At 36.1% G+C, this 14982-nt stretch overlaps 1 protein-coding gene across 2 annotated transcripts in view; it reads left to right on the forward strand.

Moving 5' to 3' along the window:
* Stat92E (Signal transducer and transcription activator Stat92E) overlaps positions 1-14982 on the forward strand; it is a 50770-nt gene that overhangs the window by 3768 nt on the left and 32020 nt on the right. The window contains exons 2-14 of one of the 2 annotated variants that reach the window (XM_068770998.1): positions 1497-1544; positions 2648-2705; positions 3392-3468; positions 4146-4295; positions 5110-5233; positions 6292-6412; positions 7534-7643; positions 8865-8971; positions 10104-10308; positions 11509-11591; positions 13005-13074; positions 13567-13721; positions 14579-14702. In XM_068770998.1, the coding sequence (XP_068627099.1) occupies positions 2655-2705; positions 3392-3468; positions 4146-4295; positions 5110-5233; positions 6292-6412; positions 7534-7643; positions 8865-8971; positions 10104-10308; positions 11509-11591; positions 13005-13074; positions 13567-13721; positions 14579-14702 (1377 nt within the window). In that variant the 5' untranslated portion in view covers positions 1497-1544; positions 2648-2654. Of the gene's footprint in view, positions 1-1496; positions 1545-2647; positions 2706-3391; positions 3469-4145; positions 4296-5109; positions 5234-6291; positions 6413-7533; positions 7644-8864; positions 8972-10103; positions 10309-11508; positions 11592-13004; positions 13075-13566; positions 13722-14578; positions 14703-14982 lie in introns of those variants that run through there. The other variant, XM_068770997.1, reaches the window with a different exon arrangement.

Raw genomic sequence — 14982 nt, forward strand, 5'->3', positions numbered from 1 at the left:
ATCTGTAAGGAATTGCCAGTGATTCCAACATCACTAAAAGCTGCAAAGTGGTGTCCTAAGAACCATTTCAAACATGCCATGGTTCATTACAAACACAGATCCATGAAGCATTGTACATAACTGTCAAGACATTAAAAGTATCAGCGAATGCATATTAGGAGGACCGTAAAGTATAGTCGTTTCTGTTAACATAATTTACAGAAAAACCGATTGATTTTTACCGCTCTGGCATTGATTTGTATACTAGATGGCAAAAGGTTGACGATAATGAAGATGAACATATAGTTGATTAGAAATAAAAACTTGTTAAAAATTTACTCATGTGAATTTAACGTAAGCAAGTGACATTACTTTCCGGGCCCCCTAATATATACAATGACTGGATAGTCAACTGTTCAACTTAGCAAGTATTGGCAATTATAACCTGCAATGATGGGTGAAAACTTGGTGACAATTAGTAAAGAATGAAGTATCTCCTGGTGAGAAGAGCTTTAAATGTGATAAAGGACCAGGAACACATCTCGTTTTATTCGAAGACTGATTGCAGTTTAAGCAATGAGTAAAAGAAAATATAATATATGTTTATATATAGTACTATTTATTGGTACAAACAAAAAACACTGCATTTGGCACTAATCAGTGTAACATTACTCCTGAGAATGCCCCGTGGAGGGGTGATACATGTGTTGAGTGATTTAGCGGTGGTAGTTGTGTAATTTGCATGGTTTGCCGCTTGCACATTTATCAGCGGGCTGGTGGGTGGTGCACTTTATTGCATGACTACTCCTGCATTGGCGGAAGTAGCTATATATTGGTTCTTTTCTTACTTAGGATGGACTTCCGCAAGGTAACACCTGTATCCATTAAATAGGTCGAAATCTTCTCATAACTTTTGGGTTCGGAATGTTGACTCTATTGAGAGGAACCTGGTTAGACATCTGGTATAAAATGTTAATCACATGCATCCTATGGTTTTCTGGAGTATACTAGAATTAATGTTTTTAAATTTCTGACCATGCAGGGTGATGAACCTGGGATGGCCAAACTGCAGCATGCGAGCCACGTGCTGCTCTTTGAACAATTATTTTTGGCTCTGATTGAATATCAAATTATTTCAATATTTAAATTTATATAACCCATGTCAGCTACTGGGATATTGAAACAAATCACTGTCGTAAACAATTATTATTAATATTCCAACATACAATTAGTGAAATCCAAACACCGATCATAATTAACTAACTGGCGTCTTAAGTATTGTTAGGAGTGCTGTCATATACGTGTGCATATATCTAACTTCAATGCACATATTTTGTATTTTCGACAAATAAATTGCGGCTCGTGAAGAATTTCAAGTTTAGGACAATGGCTTGGACTATCAAGGAGCTTGGCCTCCCCTGATATACTCCATTTATCAGTAAAAGCTTTAAAATGTTTACACCTATTTGTTTATATCTGGTTAACCATTATATTAAAAGTGTTTTATTTAATTTCAGATAAATCTTTGCAAGTCAGCGATTCGGTGTAGTACTGGTCAATTAAAAGTAAGTTTAAATAATAATTAATAATTTACCAACATCTAATTGATAATCTTTGTGGACCCTGGTTGACTCGTCTTAACTTACAGCATGAAACTGTATATTCAAATCCTTATTAAGAGCGTTTTGTGGATAGATAAATGGGTACAGGACACTACAAGGATTTCTAATCATTTGGTGCAAGTAACACTTCTCAAATGTATCTGTCCTTATCCTTGTAAGAGATTTGAGAGACTTGCATATAGAAGTATGAAGTAAGAAAAGGACCAATATTTAACCACTTCCGCACATGCAGTGGTAGTCGTGCAACAAAGTGCACCACCCGCTAGCCCGTAGATAAAAAAGAATTACACAACTACCACCGTTAAATCACTCAACACGTGTTTCACCCCTCCATGGGGCATCTTCAGGAGTGTTACACCGATTAGTGCCAAACACAGAGTTGTTTCATTGTTGTTGCATTGTTGCACGACTACCACTGCATGTGCGGAAGTGGCTAAATATTTGTCCTTTTCTTACTTAAGATGGACATCCGCAAAATAATGCCTGATTCCATTAAATAGAAGTATGAAGAGGATGGCACCCATTAGTTGTATTTTGGTGCTGTTTCTTCATATCTTCTTTTCAGCTGATATGGCAAGCCTTCTGCAAGCTAAAGGTTTTTTACCAAGGATCTCTATGATGAATGGTCTTGTGATCTCCCTGCTCTACTTTCAGGGAACTTAACTATGTTGTCAGTCCACATAGTGGTGGACTACCCACCTCGCGCCTACCGGTTTGTAGTCGCTACTAGGTGTCTCCATATATTAGGGGGTCCAGAAAGTAATGTCGCTTTCTTAAGTTAAATTCAAATGACTACGTTTTTAACAAGTTTATATTTCTAATCAACAATATGTTCCACTTTGTTATTGACAATATTTTGTCATCTAGTATACAAATGTTCAATATCGGACCAGTAAATATCAATCAGTATCAGTTTTACTGTAAAATATGTAGACAGAAACAATATTACTTTTTAGCCAACTAATATGTATCTTATATTGTTAGTGCTTTCATAGAGTATTCTGTTTGTCGTTGCAACAGGATTAATAAATCCTATTTTGTTTCAGCGCAGCCATGTCTCTCTGGGCTCGAGCTCAACAGCTACCCCAGGAGAGTCTTCAGCAGGTAAAAAAATATTTATTATTCAAGTTGGATCATTTAGAGCAGAGTTCCCTAAACTTTTTTGTGTCGTAGACCCCTTGCCATGTTTTTCCGTGTTGGGTAGACCCCCTACTTACCTGATATTTATTTCCTGTAAATTTATTTCAGGAGACTCAGGTTTTTACAAGTTCAAAATGTATTGCAACCACAAAGCGAATACCAACATCCTACAACTTACACAATTTTATAAACATATATAATAATTTTTTTACTTCATAGGTACTTTTATAAATAATGTAAATGTTTTGATATTATAAGATAGTATGATGTAAGTTATTTACTTACATCATCCTATCTGTGTACTATCTGGGTACTATCAGTGTATGTGTTGAGATCCACTATTGTGGACCCCCATTTTCATTTCATGGACCCCCAAATTTTTTTTCGCTGACTTAGACCCCTTGCAGGTCGTCATAGACCCCTAGGGGTCGACATAGACCACTTTGGGAATCACTGATTTACAGTGACGACTAATGGTGGTATATGATAATATCTGAAAAGTAAACTTTTATACAAACTTGAGTTAGATTGACCTCAACAATAGTTGCTTGAAACAATCCTATTGGAAGTATTGGCAAGGCCTATTGGAGGACTATACCTTCCAGTGGGCATCCATCTATTGAATTAATGATGTGTAAATTTATTTTCAGGTGCGAGCTATCTACGGAGACCACTTCCCTATCGAAGTGAGGCACTGTCTAGCTTCCTGGATAGAGAGCAGGATCTGGTGAGTGTCCACATCTCATCTAACATATTATGCCATATAACTCAAGAATGAGAATAAATCTAGGGGTTTTGTATATTAAAACCTTATATGCTATACACAAAATAAGTTAGTGACACCGCATGCAAAGAATCATATGTTGGTGTAAAAATTTCTACCTATATTATTGTTACGTACTGTGGGTTCTGATTTGAAATGAAACACCAATTGGTTCACATGGAGTCCTTTATTCAGAAATCAGACGGTCACCATACTTTAACACAAACTATACTTTCGCTTAGTCCAAACTTCACTTCCAAATCGCTCAAGAAATCACTGTCCAAATAATTTGCCAAATAGTCACTTTGTATTACTGATTGTAGATCTTAATCTTATAACTAAAAAAACAACATTGAACTGTCGACATGAGAGAGAAATGTTATATCATCAGATAGTAACGACGATTTGAAAGAAGAGTGGAACAAACATGATGGTACACCAAAATTACAGAATTATTTAAATATCTCTGGTGCAACTATTGAACTTGGTGATGCTCTGATTGTCAGTTAGGTAGGCTTTGTTTTTTGATAGTGATGTTTTTGATTTAGTCATTATGCAGACCAATTTCTACCATTCTCAAATAATATATATCAGTAAAATTATCAGTCAACAATGTGTTAATAATGCATCTTTGTCTCCAGGACCTCAGAACCGGAGGAGCAACAGAGGTACTTCGTCGAGGAGCTGGTTCAAGAGATCCAGACCAATGCCGACCTGATGCTGTCACCGGAGATGTTTGTGACTCAGATGAAACTGAAGGAGGCTGCCAATACATTTCGTGTTCAATACAGGTCAGTAAATTATTACCCTATGTACATGCTATATTAAAGAGCATTCAGTATGATACTGTCAATAATTCTGAAGATACCGAAACAGGTGGAAATTTGAAGGTTCAAGGTGAAGAATGTAACGGATACATTATCACCTGCCAACTAAACTTTAATTTTTGTAGAGTGGCAAAAATGTGTGGTCTGGCATTATGGTGAAAAACAATTTCCATTCTATATAAACACCAATACCTCACTTTGCGTCGTGGTTACGTTCCAAAAAAACACGACGCAAATTGAAACGCCGCAAAGTGAATTAAGATTTTTTATAGCAAACCATGTAAAGTTAGCTATATACTAGTCCCTTTCTTACTAGGATGGACTTCCGCAAAGTAACGCCTGAATGTATTAGATATGGTTACTAGCTGTCATCTGGTCCTCCTGAACTGTTAAAAATCACTAATCCATTTGTAATAAACAGTATCATATTTATTATCACTATTTATTAATATTAAAAGTAAATTGATAGATCAGGATTATTTTTTAATAAAAGAAAATTTATATGACAAGAATCCTTGGCAGTGATGTCGCTTGGTTTTAAAGAAAGTGTATATGCATCAATTTGTAATGTAAAACTTTGTTTAAAAGATATGATGTTATTGTGTTTCTTCCTGCTTCTTCTCCACAATAACACCTTGCGGGGCAGAGAATGGTCAAAAATAAAAGCAATTCTTTGTGTAACATTGATGAACTTGGTTCTTAAGCAAATACCCCTCATTTTATATTAGACCCAGAGCGAAGCCTTTATTTTTAGCTTGATAATTTATTCAAATTTCAGCCACGAACCCCATAAGCTATTTGCTTACCTGCGTCGCTGCTTGGCTTTGGAGATGGAGGTGATTCAAAGTGCTATGGGGACACCATACGTGGCGCAACCGCACACCGAGAGGAAGTACAGTGAGGTGAATGTTTTATATATTTTTTTTTATGTATAATTCGTTATTTCAGAACATAGAAGCCTTATTGCTAGGCATTGTCTTCCTTTCCCCCAAAGACAGCTATGGGGGGGATACACCATAATCAGGCAGATTAGTAATTGCAATCCTAAATAATTAATGAACAAAGTGTGAATTATTTAAGTTTGTATCCAATCGAACTGAATTATTTAAGTTTGTATCCAATCGAACTGAATTATTTAAGTTTGTATCCAATCGAACTGAATTATTTAAGTTTGTATCCAATCAAACTGAATTATTTAAGTTTACATCCAATCGAACTGAATTATTTAAGTTTGTATCCAATCAAACTGAATTATTTAAGTTTATATCCAATCGAACTGAATTATTTAAGTTTGTATCCAATCGAACTGAATTATTTAAGTTTGTATCCAATCGAACTGAATTATTTAAGTTTGTATCCAATCGAACTGAATTATTTAAGTTTATATCCAATCGAACTGAATTATTTAAGTTTGTATCCAATCGAACTGAATTATTTAAGTTTGTATCCAATCATACTGAATTATTTAAGTTTGTATCCAATCATACTGAATTATTTAAGTTTGTATCCAATCGTACTGAATTATTTAAGTTTGTATCCAATCGTACTGAATTATTTAAGTTTGTATCCAATCGTACTGAATTATTTAAGTTTTTATCCAATCGAACTGAATTATTTAAGTTTGTTTCCAATTGAACTGAATTATTTAAGTTTGTCTTACTTCTACCTAATGAAATTTTAAATAATTTCATCAATTCTGCTTTTGAAGATTGTTCTAGAAAAGAGCTGATGACAGGCCTATGGCGGGCGGTGCACTTTGTTGCACGACTACCACTGCATGTGCGGAAGTGGCTAAATATTGGTCCTTTTATTACTTAAAATGTTTCTATGTGTCTTGTTTTTTATAAGATAAATGAATGTAATTATTCTGTGGAACATTATACATTCCTGGTGACATCTCCTGTCAATACCAACCCTATATATATATATATATATATTACCATATTCATTATTGTTTCAGCTCATTACCGGACTTCAAAACGTTCGTCAGAAGGTCAGCATGGCAAGTGAAGAGATAAGGAACCTTCAGGCCAACATCGAGTCATTTTCTCTGCAGTATCACGAGTGCTTGAAGAACAAGGGTATGTTTTGGGCTGGGTCCCATATTGATCTTGCATCTGAACGTAGGGAAAATATATAGGGAAGTCCTATGTTCAACAGTGAACATCCAAAAGATATGATGAAGGTGATGATATAAAAATAAAATGGTAAAAGTGCACTTTCATCGCATATAAAATAGGATATTATGTACTCTTAATTATTCGTATTTATGTAGTACCTTTTCTACATATATATATGCATCTACTAATATATAAAATTTCCATGTCACAATGATAGTTACCGTACTCCTCCGAAACGGCTTGACCGATTTATACCAAATTCTATATGCGTATTCAGTAGATCTGAGAATCGGCGACTATCTATTTTCCATACCCCTAAGTGATAAGGGTGGACCACCCCTAAATTTTTTATTGTATTTTATACAAAATTTTTTGAATTTATTTTTTTATGATACAGCATACAAAAATACATACTACTCTAAATTTTCGCCCCTCTACGATCAACCCTTATTTTAAATTTTTTAATTAAAAACCTATTTTTTTGCAAATCAACGTTTGCGGGATCTATATATATATATATATATATATATATATATATATTTGTATATATATATGTGTGTATAGTAATGTATGTGTTTGTATGTACATACATCCTAAATTGTACTTTCCTTTATGTCTCTCATCTCCATTCAAAGGTTGTCTGGTAGAGATCGTCTCGAACAATAACACCGCCTCTTGTACCGTATGAATTGTTTCTTTCTGTTTCCTCTATTTTTTAAAGAGAACAAAAATTGGTTATAAAATAAATAAGTAAATTAAATAAGATTTGTAATCTGTTACATGGCTATATTGAAAATAAGGATAAGCTTGTTTTACCTTTCTCTCGGTTTTATAAAGTAATAAATAAAAAAAGAAAAATTAACAATGTTTAGTATTTCTTTACACATGAAAAGTAGTATTTTTGGACTTGTTTTATTAGAAAGTGGACTTGGAACAAGGTAAACCCTTTCGCTTTAATATAAAAATGTATGTTACTAGGGGCCAGGGGGTAGGGGGAGGGGTAGGGATTTTAGAAAGGCATGGTACAAATAGGTGGTATATTGTATGCTGACTATAAATAATATAATATTAATTATCCGCAGGTCATATCAACTATTTGCAACAGTCAGGACCCATAACAACCGAACGTAGAGAGCTGGAGGCCTGTCTCCGGGTGCAGATTGAAGATATGGAGAGGAAACTCAATGCTCTGGTAAAAATTACTATATTGTATATACTTTAACCGGCTTTTCGTACGATAGAAGAAAGCATATAACGAAAAGTTATAGAAAGTGGAAAAATAAGTTTTTCCTTTGTGCCTATCAGTAAGAAAAGGACCAATATTTAGCCACTTCCGCACATGCAGTGGTAGTCGTTCAACAAAGTGCACCGCCCGCTAGCCCGCTGATAAATGCGTATGCGGCAAACAAACCGAATCACACAACCGCCACCGCCAAACCACTCAACACGTGTTTCACCCCTCCACGGGGCATCTTCAGGAGCTATGTTACACCGATTAGTGCCAAACACAGAGTCTATCCATCATTCTGGTTACTATATGTGTATGTTTTGTGTGGAGTATATCAGGATAGGGGTGGTATACAACAAAGCCACTCCCTTATCACACAGCTATATTCTTTCATGCAGCTTCAGGATGCCATGCCTCTTCAGGCATTTGGCACAGTTTGACAATGTAAGAATTGGGGCAGTTAGCTGGTTTGTATGGTGAGGAAGAAGTCTTTAGTAGGATATTAGCCAATGATCTTTGACTGTTGCCATTTTTAGGTGTTTGTGGGTTTCAGAGTTATATACCACAATTGCGGTAAATATAAACTACAAGTTGCTAGAAGTATCAAGATCTATCAAGGCACTCATTTGTAAAGTGATGAAATGTCAAAAATAGAAAAAAAAAAACCATTTGGTTGGTAGTACCGACGAATTTAATTTATTAAGAATTTCTTCAATTGTGTTCCAATTTTAAATTGCAATTTGCAAAATAAAGTAACTGCGATAAATTGTTAACAGGAAATAATAATAATGTCAAATAAGTATAAATTAAGCAAAAGATGTGATAATTCTGTTATAATTAAGAAATGAGGTGAAGAAAGTGAGGTGATGAATGAAAGAAAATTAGTATGGAAAAGAATGAAAAAAGAGAAAAGATATCTGGTATGAAGAATGATAGAAGAGTATGGAAATGAAAAGAAAAGAATGCATATAAATTATTAAAAAATTAAAATAATCCTTTCTCAAAGATAGCTGTATGAGAGGTCCCGAATAGCGAAGGCCATAAAAATACAAAACGAAATAGGTCCTATAGAAAATCTAATGAGGGTGGTTAAAATTCAGCAGTGAATGTCTAAAATGATGATAGTTTAAAATTAAACAAATTTTTTTGGTGACTGCATATAAAATTGATTTGTTTCGTTTCAAGGTCGCCCAAATCAACCAGTCTCAGATGGAACTCGTGGATCGTATGAAAGACAACATCGCCAACCTGAGACAGCTGCAGAGTCAGGTTCTGGATGAGGAGCTTATCAAGTAAGAAACTTTTTTATACAGGATGATTTTTTTCTATTTATTCTCGTTCCCTTATTTTGGGAAGGACAGGGTCGTTTGTTGTGTTATTAATTTTGTTTCACTGTCCTTTTCATTTTCATTCTCTACTATCATTCTTCACATAATCTATCATTCCATTCGTTCATTCCGCAATTCATTCTATCTGTCTCTTTCGTTCTAATTCTCATTCATATATCGCCTTCTTACTCTATTACACTGTTTTATTTGTGACATGTTTAACTATTGCTTTACAAAAATTGCAAAACGATTACCTACTTTTGGCATCTAACATAGAGGCGATGTTTCCCTTATTTATTTTTACGTCCAACCGGCATTCGGAGTCGACCAGGAGTCCTCCGAATGCGGGACAACGGGCAACCAGGTGGACCACGGTCAGGTTCACGCCCGGTTCACAGAAGCACGAGGGGTCGAGCTTAAACCGGTGAAGGTACTTGGAGAATTCCCCGTGCCCTATACAGGGTGATTATAGTACAAGATATGAAGGGGTGAATATATTGATCATCTCAGCCGGTAAGACGTCTGATGATCACCATGTTGATTGTTAACCTTGTTGGTACACCTAGTGCCCTACCTACTGCTTGTGGTCAATACTTGAGAATCTTTCACTTGCAAATGGTCATCTGTTGCAAGAGCAATGTTCGCTGACCACAGTCACTTCAAATGAGCTAGATTGATGAACTTGGTTCTTCATTGTGATCATGTCTCGGATTCACATGTCACGGCTACACAAATTGGTCGAAGACCTTCAATGTATACTTCACCTGTCCAATCACCACGTATAAAGTGATCACTTTTGGCCAATAACTCTTGGCAGTACGTGGACATATAATAAAAATATAATCAATTTTAATATATAGTATTACGAAATTTCAGAAAGCTTTTTCTCACTATATATATTTCTGAAAACGTTGATTTTTGGACAGGGTGTACCATACCGTTAATTGACAACAATCGCTCTATATATTTATATTCTAAAGGTTATATACACCTATAACCATCATCTGTACATCTGTATATAAATTAAATTATTAGTTCTTGAAATAACTAGAGGTAGTCCAAACACTCATTTCCTGTACATCATCACCATTCGCAGGTGGAAACGTGAGCAACAGCTGAGTGGTAATGGCGTACCCATGCAGTCCAATTTGAACACGATACAAGAGTGGTGCGAGATGCTGGCGGACCTGATCTGGACCAGCCGGCAGCAGGTCAACAACGTGGCCAGGATCAACAGCAAGACGATCGTGGAGCTTCGGCAGCCGCATCTCGTTGAAATGCTGGACGACATGAGCAAACAGGTTTGTACTCAAAGTTCCTTTCTCAAAGATCGCTATTGTCAGTATATAGTGGGGGACCTATTCCACTATTACTAATTTAGATTTGATCCAGATTTCTAGATCTGGTATTGATTGTGGTTAATGCAAGAACTTGCTTCATCATAATTTAACTGTAAGATATCCATAGCTTTTGACCATGGATTTTCAATAAGACCGATTGAAGGGTGACCTTGAGAAAGTTGTTTGGTCTAATACAGAGTTCCCCAAACTTTTTTGTGTCATGGACCCCTTGCCATGTTTTTCCGTGTTGAGTAGACCCCTGATGACTTACCTGATATTGATTTTCTGTAAATTTATAACTGTAGTGAATTTTAGTGTTAAAAACTTAAAGTAAAGACACATGTTAATTTATACATTTATTAAGTGAATTTAAATTAAACCATTCAAAATAAAATTTTGTATCTGTTATGTAAAATATACGTAACATTAAATAAACATAAAATAAACTATAAATAAAATAACATAAGCAATAAGTCAATATTTTTAGTGCATACCAACATCCTACAACTTACACAATTTTAATAACATATATAATAATTTTTTTACTTCATAGGTACTTTTATAAATAATGTAAATGTTTTGATATTATAAGATAGTATGATGTAAGTAAATAGGTACTATCAGTGTATGTGTTGAGATCCACTATCGTTGACCCCCTTTTTCATTTCATGGACCCCCAATTTTTTTTTGTTGGCGTAGACCCTTTGCAGGTTGTCATAGACCCCTAGGGGTCTAAAGTGGTCGATATAGACCACTTTGGGAATCACTGGTCTAATAGGTTGATGTCCTTTGCAGCGCTTGCTGGTATATGGTCATTGTGACTACAATTTGAAAGTCTTCACTCTTGAACTATGTCAATTTCGTTCCTCTATGCATCTCATAATATCCTGAGTATAAACCTTGGTTCGTTGAACGAGTAATTTTGAAAATGATCGGTGAGAGACTATGTTTCAGTGCCATATGTCATCACATGTAACACATTGGTCATAAGCCTTTATCTTAATCCTTATGACTAAACACTCTTCACCGTTTGGTTTCATCAGATCCTCATAGATTTCACCAGTCTTACCTGATTGTTAGCGTTTGTTGTGGGACGAGATATTTCATACATTTTCCATGACAAGGAAAGTATGTCACTCTAATTCGAGTGTTAATTTGTAGGTGACGAGTCTGCTGTCAACATTGGTGACGTCCACTTTCGTTATCGAGAAGCAACCGCCGCAAGTGATGAAGACTAACACTCGGTGAGTGATGTAACCCTTAAATATTTAATGGAATCAGGCATTACCATGCGGAAGTCCATCTTAAGCAAGAAAAGGACCAATATTTAGCCTCTTTCGCACATGCAGTAAGTAAATGACTCGCTCATGACTCTGTGTTTGGCACTAATCGGTGTAACATAACTCCTGAAGATGCCCCGTGGAGGGGTGAAACACGTGTTGAGTAATTTGGCGGTGGCGGTTGTGTGATTTGCGTTGTTTGCCGTATGCACATTTATCAGCGGGCTGGCGGGCGGTGCACTTTGTTGCACAACATCCACTGCATGTGCGGAAGTGGCTAAATATTGGTCCTTTTCTTACATGATATATCCCTTTGCACTCAAGAGGTAATAGTCACCCACCACTTCATTGTCTGCGATACACCCTGTATAATCTTACGAATTTAAAATGATATTCATTCAAATGCAGGTGCGTCTTATGAAAATTACAATGCAAAAATGATCCGGATGCCTTTTCGGTGTCAGTGTGAACTTGACAGCCGCAGCGATGATTCTAGAAAATTTTTAATTTAAACCTTTGAAATGGGTTGAACTATTTTTTTGGGTTTTAGAAATTTCCAAAACGACCACTGAAATGTAAATCTGCATAACATTGTAATAGGAGTGGGAAGGATTGCGAAATGTGCCCTCAACGAAATCAACTCTCCGAAGGACATCAAACATATATACAGTATCCGGCGATTACTATTGCACATCGACCTTTGGAAAGAGACGATCGGATAATTTCGGCGTTGTAGCACTATCTCTGTCCCACACTACCCATGTGACGTTTTATCGACAGAGATAACTCTCTACGCAACCGAAATTTTTAATTATGTAGCCCACACGTGGACCTGAGAAGCTGTTGAAAATACAATATTAAAGAAATCACTATACCATAGAGAGCGTTATCAGACTGATAAAAGAGGGAGCGACAGCCCCTCCTTACTCCGTCTTGTATATATCTTAAGTTTCGGTACAATTAGTACTATGTAAGTGATTTCAAAGGAAGAAAAATCGTATCTAATGTAAATAATCTAAATCTTTCGTATTGTATAAGGATATACAGATAGGAATTAGTATTAAACGGAGAACTCACATATAAGTATAGATTAATAAATACATGTAAATAGCTAAAGTAAATAGTAAGTGTAATATAAATAGGAGTTAATACCATAGAAATATTAGAGAATAAGCAAAATAACTAGAAACTTAATTGTAACAGAACCGTCGGTGGGGGGTTTTAGCCAGTAAGAGTCTGACACTGCCTGGGCCCTCCATCCCCCCCCCCCCGCCTAGAAATTGTAATTTAGAAATATCGTCTCTGACTATGTTAGGGAAAAACTTTGGAATATTAAAATAAAAAAAATATGTCTTAATTGTGTTGATATGTTTTCAGATTCACGGCTACAGTCCGCCTGCTCGTTGGTGGTCAGCTCAACGTCCATATGACACCTCCGAGGGTTACGGTGAGTGTTTCAGAAAACCTTAACTTCAAGGGTTACCACAACGTCTCCTAGACTTGATCCGATGCTTTATACATAGTTTACCAGGAGGTTACCAGTTTGGCAGGATGCTGGCCACGGTGTTGTATTAGATCGCAAAACAGATTGCCGCTAATGCTTAAACCCTTTCCACTGGGAATGACAGTAGTACTTGCACGTAGTTTTATTCCGGCAACTCGGAATGACAGAAGTGCTTGCACGAAGTTTTATTCCGGCAACTATGAATGACAGCAGTGCTTGCATTAAGTTTTATTTTGTACTTTTGTTATATGATTTCAATAAATATGATTTTTGTAAAATAACCATTCGTTTGCGTATTTAAATGCGAAGTAAATTGCGGCTCATGAAAAATTTCAAATTTCGAACAATGGTTCGTGCTATCAAGGAGCTTGGCTACCACTAATATATATATATATAATATCCATGCATCTGACATTTGGAAGTATGTATTTGCAGGTGGTGATCATATCGGAGCAGCAGGCACAGCTGCTGCTGAAGAGCGACACGCAGAGTGGACGAGGCAAGCAGCCGGTGGAATGCGGGGACATCCTGAACAACAGCGGCTGCATGGAGTACCAGCCGACCAGCAGGCAACTTAGCGTCAGCTTCAGGTCGGTCAACTCCTCACACTCCAACAAGAGACTCATGGGTTGCTATGTGGATTTTCATCACCGTTATCCTCTATAGGAATATTTAAATGACAAAGATACTTGAAGACAATTGGCTTTGTTTCTATCTCAAAAGATAATTCACCTTGTGATGATAATTATAGTACACCGTTTATTCGCGTGAACGCAACCATTGGTGATCCTTACCACTTTTAGGCATTTAGAGGATTTTTATATTAACATATATGAAAAAAAGTCGCCAACGTAATTAAAAATTACCTGCATAATTAAATATGTATTTATTAACTCATTTAAGTGAGCAAATAAATATATATACAGGATGTAATAAACAGCGGCAGAATACTAAAACTTGTGAACATAGCACGCGGGTTCAATTCCCAAACTCTGATGTAGATTGTGCTACCGTTGACCGCTCCGACGATATATTTGTGCAGTACCCGGCGATAAATATTGCACATCGAACTATGGAAAGAGACAATCGGCTAATTTCGGCTTTGTAGAGCGTTATCTCTGTCGCACAAAATACAAACAGTCCCGTATCTATAAGGAGCTGATAATACAAGTATTTTTATTTTTATTACAATGCGTCTGATAAAATGTTATATAAGTAGTGTGGTGAACGTGAGTCGTATACTTCAATCACCGCACACGGACCTCCTATAACGCGATAGATCCGATATCTCCACAGAGAATCCCACGGAGTGAAGTCACCATATCTAGGATCTTGTCACAGTCCGAAAAAAGGTCTGTTAAAACCCATTATTTCTCCTTGTTGGTAGGTTCTCATGAGTTAGCTACCACTGCGATAGCAATGTTATAATAAATATCTTGATTTTCAGGAATATGCAACTCAGAAAAATCAAGAGGGCGGAGAAGAAAGGCACAGAGAGTGTAATGGATGAGAAACTGACTCTCCTTTTCCAGTCCGAGTTCAATGTGGGCGGTGGTGAGCTGGTGTTCCAGGTATTTGGTTATTATTCACAACCACACACATTATGTATATATAGTAGCTGATCGCGCAAACGTTGTTTTGCTATGCATATTATTTCTAGGAAACGTTAAAAATACAAAAAATAAGGGTTGATCGTAGAGGGGTGAAAATTTAGGGTTGTATGTATATTTGTATGCTGTATCATAAAAAAATAGAAACAAAAGATTTTGAAGAAAAAAATAAAAACAATTTTTTTTTATCTGTTATGTAAAATATACGTAACATTAAATAAAATAACATAAGCAATAAGTC

The sequence above is a fragment of the Battus philenor genome, unplaced genomic scaffold, assembly GCF_028537555.1.
Source record: "Battus philenor isolate CCGP_79_NKW_IND1 unplaced genomic scaffold, ilBatPhil1.0.hap1 SCAF_30, whole genome shotgun sequence".
In the NCBI taxonomy this organism is placed as follows: Eukaryota; Metazoa; Arthropoda; class Insecta; order Lepidoptera; family Papilionidae; genus Battus; species Battus philenor.